The sequence below is a fragment of the Conger conger genome, chromosome 3, assembly GCF_963514075.1.
Source record: "Conger conger chromosome 3, fConCon1.1, whole genome shotgun sequence".
In the NCBI taxonomy this organism is placed as follows: Eukaryota; Metazoa; Chordata; class Actinopteri; order Anguilliformes; family Congridae; genus Conger; species Conger conger.
The window spans coordinates 46,449,060-46,457,328 of NC_083762.1; the positions used below are offsets into that span (position 1 = coordinate 46,449,060).

At 40.0% G+C, this 8,269-nt stretch overlaps 1 protein-coding gene across 5 annotated transcripts in view; it reads right to left on the minus strand.

Moving 5' to 3' along the window:
• Positions 1-2,643: 2,643 nt before the first annotated feature.
• ubr3 (ubiquitin protein ligase E3 component n-recognin 3) overlaps positions 2,644-8,269 on the minus strand; it is a 245,906-nt gene continuing 240,280 nt past the window's right edge. For all 5 annotated transcript variants that reach the window (XM_061235075.1, XM_061235076.1, XM_061235073.1 and 2 more), the window contains 2 exons: positions 7,292-7,431; positions 2,644-4,439 (listed from right to left, as the gene is read on the minus strand). In XM_061235075.1, the coding sequence (XP_061091059.1) occupies positions 4,322-4,439; positions 7,292-7,431 (258 nt within the window). In that variant the 3' untranslated portion in view covers positions 2,644-4,321. The remainder of the gene's footprint in view (positions 4,440-7,291; positions 7,432-8,269) is intronic.

Below are 8,269 nucleotides of genomic sequence, written 5' to 3' on the forward strand. Positions count from 1 at the left end.
TTATATTTTGAAGCAAATAGCTGCATTATACATCTTGTGTTTGGTCTATGTTAGTTTTAACCTTCCCAGCATTCTGTTCTGCATGCAATATAGTGCAATCTAGTAGTATGCATGGCTACAGGCACCGCTCGATAATTTAGTTTTAGAGTACTCACTGGTCTCAAACATATCATTAATAAATGGTCTCAGACATATCATTTATATATTTACGGCTGTTAGCTCTGAAGCGCAGGTGCTCCATTCAATTAGCCGTTCACTTGTCCATGAGACCCATACCATCAAGCGTGTTTTAGCCTGCAGAACATATGCCAAGGGTTGGTTTGCTGCTGCCAGCAAGAGATTCTGGACCTTTGTATGCACTAGAACTCTTGTTATGTCGTAAGGGAGTTCATTGAAGCCTTAGGCTGGCATAGGTGGATGGTGTCAGAACAAAGATATATTATTCTTTATCCACCTCATTAATGTATCCATGTATTGTTTGTATGTTTACTATAAGTAGTTGTACCGTCTATATTGGATTCTTGGTTTCTTTTTCTTTGATTCACCTAAAACAGGTCTATCTAAATTCCACTACCATACGCTCAACCTGTGTAGTAGTGAAGAATCAGGTATTTAAATTAGATCACCGTATTGGTGCATATCTCTATAAGGGACATGAAGACCATATTCACCACTCGCACTGGTTGTCATGAAACATCTTGCCATGATTATATGTCGAACAATATTTTTCCCATTTTGTACCAAATGTATTAGTGTTCAGTTTTTGTATGGCCACGCTGAGATCATCCAGGTGTCTCACCCACAGTAGTACATCACCAGCGAGATGAGCTCCTTAACGCATGAAGGTCTGACCTGTCCAGCGAGTCACTTGACCGACTGGAAGTGATTGAGTCAGATCTGCGTTCTGAGGAGAATTCCGCTGGAGGTGGCGTCTTTCTGTGGTGGAAAGACACTATTTCTGGACAGTGTGCGTGGTCTCTGACTGACCTAATTGACCTGGTGCAACGGGTCGTCCAGGGCTAGCTCCTCTACCAGCTCTGCCCAGGATGCCTACATATGGTGGAACTGGTGGGACTGGGTGTTCTGAGGGTCCGTCATCACCAGCCTCATTCCACTCCCTAAAATCCTCTACCCCTGCTGCTTCGGTGCTCAGCCCCCTGCAGGTGCCAACACTGTCGGAATTGAGACCCAAAGCATCTACAGGGAATTACATGTACAGCCACGGCTTTCACAGTGACCCCTTGGAACTGTGTTGTTTGTCCCACGGGGCCAAGGGGGGAATCTGTAAGCCAGTCAGAAGTAACATTTGGTCTCATGCACTGGTCAGCTTGCTGACTTCCCCCTCCCAGAGCATACATTGTTAGCCCCCACCTTTTTGGCACACATGCCTGTGGGGGAGAGCTAGAGAAGGATTCTTAGAGGAGCCTTCTTGGGCCCCCTGGGGGCCCCCCTTTTCTCACATTCCTTACAGGTTAGAGCACAGGAATACTGGAGATGGCATAAAGAAGAAAAATTACAGCTTTAAGTCTTCTTGGGTAAGTCTCTACAACCTTTGGACACCTGGGTTTTGGCAGTTTATCCCATTCTTCCTGCAGATCCTCTCATGCTCTGTCAGATTGGATGGGAAGCTTCTGTAAACTGCCATATTCAGGTCTCTCCACAGGGTTTAAGTCTGGGCTTTGGCTGGGCCACTTAAGCACAGTCAGAGACTTGTCCCGAAGCCACTTCAGTGTTGCCTTGGCTGTATGCTTCGGGTCATTGTCGTGCGGAAAGGTGAACCGTCGCCCCAGTCTCATGCACTCATGACAGTAAAAGAGAAATCTACCTATCTAACGGAGTTCTGTGGGTAATGCACCTTCCTTCATTAAATTACCAATGGAAAATATTTTGGTTCTGTATTTATACCTGGAAACTTTTCAGCTCTATAATGATAATACAAGGTCCTTTTTTTTCTTTTTTTTTGTTCCAATATTTATTTTATTAAAGAAAAATACAAATTCCACAGAACATTCAGTTCTTCCCCCATTTTTTCTCACAAATCCCGCCCGCCCCCACCCACCCACCCACCCACCGGCCATGGAACACGGTCAAAAGACAACCTAAATCAAATCACCTGAAATCATAATAAAGACTTGAAATATATATATTTTGTATAATTCGCTCTATGAATCCGATTGATGTTTCCAAGTAGATAATTTGAAACAATGAAACAAGGACAGGGAGTGTGGTGGCTTCCACCTTTGTGCAAGCATCTTTTTTGTTGCAGTGAGGCCCAGCCAACCATACACATTTTTGAGGTATGGATAAATGAAGTTTCGAATTGTCATTCAAAATGATTACTATGGAACAGCATGAAATATCTCTGTTTATAACATTGGATAAGGTTACGGCACTGCTGCCCACCTACTGTCAAAACCTGCAAGTATCTCAGACTACAATGTTAATGGAGTGCTAACATTTGCCACCTGGTAGAGGTTGTACGAACGAGTAGTTACTGTGGAAAAAACTACAAATATATGCTAATTTGCCATTTCCTGGCAGATCTCTCAAGAAGGGAGCGCCAAATGAAACACACAACCACTGTATAAATAAGTACACTGCCTCTGTAATTTGAAAATGATTAATTAAAAGTCTGACATTAAAGATGCTGAACTTATTTATTATCAACACAAGTGCAATGTATGTTCAATTATATATCTGCTTAGATTATGCTGTTATTTGCTGCGAAGCTAATCTGCATTTGGCACCCATTTGGAATGCATTTAGCATCCATACATGGGTTTCAACCCACTCATTGGGTCTCCTAAATGAATGGCATCTAATGAAACAACCCAATAAGACTGATAACTAGATTTAGGTTTTTAGAGTGCTTAAAAAGCATTATCTTCATAACAGTTATAAATATACCAGGCCTCAAAAGCAACACAGTTTGTCTGGGAATTTCATCAGCATAAAGTTTCAGGCCATTTTCTCTAAATGTTCCTCTGGTGGTGAAGCCACAACCACCTCAAAATTCTGTAAAACCACACAATTCTGTAACATAAAAAAAACCCAAAAAAAACAAAAGTGTTCAGCTGGTGGTTATATAATAAAAACGTATCAGTCCATAAAGAGGTTGTGCATGGCCAGCAAATCTGGAGTGAAGCTAGTAAAATCCATCAGAGCAAAAGAAGAGTGAGATATGAACACAAGAACTTTCAAAAACTATCCAAGTGACAGTCTAAGACAGTGGTCACCAACCCTGTTCCTGGAGATCTACCATCCTGTAGGTTTTCATTGCAACCCAAGTTTGGCACACCTGATTCTATTAATTAGCAGCTCAACAGGATCTTTAGCTGTTGAATGAGGTGTGCTTTGCTGAGGTTGGAGTGAAAACCAACAGGACAGTAGAGCTCCAGGAACATGGTTGGTGACCCCTGGTCTAAGGGTACTTATTTTGGAAACCAATAGTTCAAATTCAGTTATCCAACTGAATTTTGTTAACCCAAACTTATCATAGCTAAAATGTACCATGAACAAAATGTTTTTCGGTCAATGCATTTTCAGAGAGCTATTACAAATGTAAAATAATATTGTATTGTTTTACAATGAATAGCAGCATGTATTTAAATAACCTTTTTATTTTAATCTTCAACAAAAAAATATATATTCCTGAGGATGAGCTGCAACTAGATCTTAAGAGTGAAGTTTTTTGCAGACTTACAATGGATGCTGTACTCATGAGTGGGAACTATATTGCCTACCATTATTTGCCAACGAACATCTGAAAGACTCACAGGTACAGCACTAAATCTACAGAAAAGGGGAAGTAAACAGCACAAGATAGCAACTATGAAAGATGTGTTTGAACTTTTACGCAGAGACAAAAAAAAATGCATATTTCATGAAGGAGCTTATTTTAGTTATTAATTCTAATGTACCATCTTTAGGTACATACCCTTGCCCATGCATTTCAAGATTTTCTTCTGCTGATGAACACATTCGGGAGAAATGTGGTCACCAGTAAAATGTAGTGTTGCTGAACCAATGTTTTGACTGCTTAAATTCTTGAAGGGGTCAAGTTTTTAAATGGCGAGAGATATCTCCGTATCAAAAATCCCTTGAGTTGTGATTTCAGGATCAGTTTCTCACCGTTTCTCTCCACTTTTTAATTATCAACAATCGATTGTATCGGCATGAAACACACTGTTAGTCCACAGGCATGATTGTACACCAGATTTCACATGCCATACTGGCAGTGTGCCCTCTGGTATGTGCCCATTCTTACACCACAACCATAAGGGCTGACACATGTCCTGGCATGGGAATTTGTGGGAATATGTTACAGTCCATTGTAGTGGGGCCCCCAGCGTTTGTTGATATGGTCAAAAGTGTGGGACACCCACTGCTGCTCCAGAACCCGGTACCTTTCCTCACAAAGGAATAGTGGCTTTCCGCGACTGCAGGGAAGAGAAGATAACAAGGTTTATTTTACAGAGCATTAATTACTAGAAAGTAACAAGACACCTAATTGGTACATAAGTACATTTTAAGTACATATAACAACAAAATACTTACCTAATTGATTTCTAAAAATGTATCAACTCTTTAAGTCTGTGTTCCTCTGAAAATAATCTATTTGGTTGTTGATTCAAAGAGAATATTTGATTGAATCCTTAGCAGCCTGCCCAGTGGTACATCTTGTTTGAAGTAGACCACCATAGTTACAGTACCCGTGGCAGGTATTAATGCATTGTGTGTTGGAAGCCTTGTTAATGCATAGGTCAAGATAATGTTCTTGGTGCTTCTGTGAATTTCACAATCATTTTGGTTTATTAATATACATACATTTTTAAATGAAAGGTAAGTGTTAAGCGTTTACTTTAACTATTCAAAGAAATTAGTTATAGATATTTTTTATGCAAGAAATCAGGAGCTATAAATTTGTGACTACATCTACATTATGCTATCGCAAAACGGAGCAAGAATCATAAGGAATGCTATTAATCAACAAATACTGAAATTACAAATCGAAAAAAAATTTTTTGGAAGGGGCTAATCAAGCCAACCTGAAGTAGTTTGTTCAAGCATTATTAGTTATCTAGTTAGCTTGCATAGCTTTTCGAAATGCTATTTAAATACCATTTTAAAATGACGTTGGGTGTGTTTTAACCAAGGATTATTTTTCATATAATTCATTAAAAAATAATGATTGGTTGTGACATTGTTCACAATGGTATTTGGCAGACTCTTATTGTTCACAAATCATTATTGACAAGTCCGAGTCAAGTCAAGGTTCAAGATTAGCCATTATTTTATTGTGGGGATGTCATTTTCAAGCTCGTGTTAAAAAAGGGTGATACTTAAGGTGTTAATGTAAGCCTGGTGGTGTCATTGGTTTACTTATTACATTTGAAGTAATTATGGTATTTATAAGATTATATTTAGAGTTACAATGGCCAGAAATCATAGTATTCAATGACCAAAAGTGTGGGTCTGGAGCGGTTTTTAAAGTTTCCAGAACGGGAAGGGTCTGTGAGAGGAGCATGCACCACTTAATGTCTACCATTTTCAGAGGACGGAAAAGTTTGACCAACTGTGCTTGAAAACTGGAGAGAAACTATGCCTACAAGGGATAGACTCAAGGGATAGGATGTGGAAAAATTCATTTTCCTCCAACAATTCTCTGCAAAAGCCATGAGCTCTTTCTTCTTTATTATCTTTGATGTTCTTTTTTAGAATTAAAAAAGGGACGACATGGCTCAGGCAGTAAGAGCTGTTGTCTGGCAGTCGGAGGGGTTGCCAGTTTGTTCCCCTGCCTGGGCTGTGTCGAAGTGTCCTGAGCAAGATACCTAACCGCTAAATGCTCCTGACGTGCTGGTTGGTGCCTTGCATGGCAGCCAATCGCTGTTGCTGTATGAATGGGTGAATGAGAAGCATAAATTGTACAGCGCTTTGGATAAATGCGCTATATAAATTCCAACCATTTACTATTTACCATTAAAAAGTATTCTTAATTTAACCAATGATGTTTTATTTTCTATGTTACTATATGCGTATGGGCGCTTGGGATTATATTGTTTTAATATCACCAGGTTTACTGAAGGCTAGCTAACTGACAGCAAATTTCACCATCTACATTGCTGGCCCAGGTCCCAAGATAAGAGTCATAAATGAAATACAGTTTCAATGTCCCCATCTCATTTGGTATCTGGGCAAGAATTAAGTTTAATACTAGTTAAAATGTATTCTTTCCTCTGTTGAGTCCCATCGAGGCAGGTGTTGCAACGTATTGCATCATTTGTGGGTTTATTTTCATTCTGAAATATCAAATGCCTTTTTACATGAGCAATATAACAAACTGAATTAATTCATACATCCTCCTTTTGAGGGTGCTTTCCAGCTGTCCATCTTTCACCCCTCTAGTAATGTTGCTGTCATGACAGTCATGTCAAAAAATTAGGACACCCGGTTAAATATTCAGTTATTCATTAAGAAATGATCACATATCGATGTCTAATCTAATCTAATCTTATTTATCTCTGGAAAAGAAAGTACTAGCAGTAATTGCAGGTAAACAACAATTAATTAACCTTGTTTTACTCATTAAACAAAAGACATTTAGGGGTTTTGGAGACTTCTTTTAGCATCTTGCGGTCTGCTCTCGGGGTGAACTTGCTTGGACGGCCAGACCTGGGCATGTTGGCAGTTGTTTTGAATGTCCTCCACTTGTAGACTATTTTCCGGACAGTGGAATGGCTGATTTCAAAATCTTTTGAGATCTTTTTAAATCCCATACCAGACTCATAAGCTGCTACAATCTTCTTTCTGAAGGCCTCAGACAGGTCTTTCAATCTCACCATGGTGTTCACTCTCACGTCAACAGTCAGGAGCACACCAAACTAAATGTCTGAGGTTTAAATAGGGCAAGCCTCCTTCAAAATGCTGAGTAACAATGTCCTAATCATGTGCACCTGATGTGATTTCAGCCATTTTAGGTGGGAAAAAATGTGGGGGTGTCCTAATTTATTCCTCACCAGAAATTGCATTTTTATTTTATTACATTTTACAGAAAGTTTTAAAAAGGATTTTCTTCAGTTTTACTTGTTTAGTTATATTACTTGAATCTCTCAGTTTTGTTCAAATTGATATTAAATATCCATATGTCTAAAAATGATGTAGGAGCCTCTTAGTATTTGGTGTCAATTTAGATTAGGTGCATGGCACTAAAGAATAAAAATAACATATTATATTCAGTATTAAGAAGGAATGCCGTGAGTGTGTTGTATGCTCATGGATATGTTTTTGTTACCGAAGGTCTCGGTCCTCTTCTCCATGGGCATCCAGGTAGACTGAGCCCCACAAGCAAAAGCGGTGGCCTCGGATAATGATGATGACAGAGGCGTTGATCAGGAGGAAGATCCCCGTTGCTGCCCCACAGTTCTGGGAGTGCTGGAGAGAAGCATATTCATCCTCATCATCAAGCCAAATCGCAGTAAGTGTTCAGTAACAAATAAAGACAAGGCCTACACAGTTCTCATGATATATACACACATCTGGGGTGACATTGCAGCAGCAGGCTGAAAAGCTGAATGCTGGTCCCACTACAGAAGCACATATAGATCATGAGAACTGCATGGCTTGGAGTGGTTTATTCTGCTTACACCATATTTAGCATAAATATTAAATTACAAACTGCCAAAAAGTAATTATCAAGTAAAAAGTATGACATTTTAATTTGTGTACAAAATAATTGCCTTGCACTAGATTAGCAAGATGCAGGATGAGAGGTTAGAGCATAAGCTTTCCAATTACTATCAGGACCCCCCTAACAATGTTACTTTCCTCTTTTCCCCGCTCTGGGCACCTGCCTGGAGCGCTAGCCCAACTTTTCCTGCGCACCCCCTCCTGGCCCGGAGCTCCAGCCCAAGACCAGCCGTACAACTCCTTCCTGCCACCGCTGATTCAGCTGTAGCACCAAGGCTGTCCCCTTGCCTGACAGTGCCACCCATTGGTGTTCCTGCCATCCCTCAACCTCATCTCTGCTTCAAGTTTATAATTGGACATTTATGTACTTTTATTTAATATGGTTTTCTGTTTAAAACCATTGTTTCTACAAACCAGCGGCAGATGGTTCCCCTACTGAGTCAGGTTCTGCTCAAGGTTTCTTCCTGGTTCCAGGGAGTTTTTCCTTGCCACTGTTGCCCTAGGCGTACTCTTGGGGCCCGGTTTCTCTGTAAAGCTGCTTTGCGACAAAGGCCCTTTGTAAAAAGCGCTATACAAATAAAAT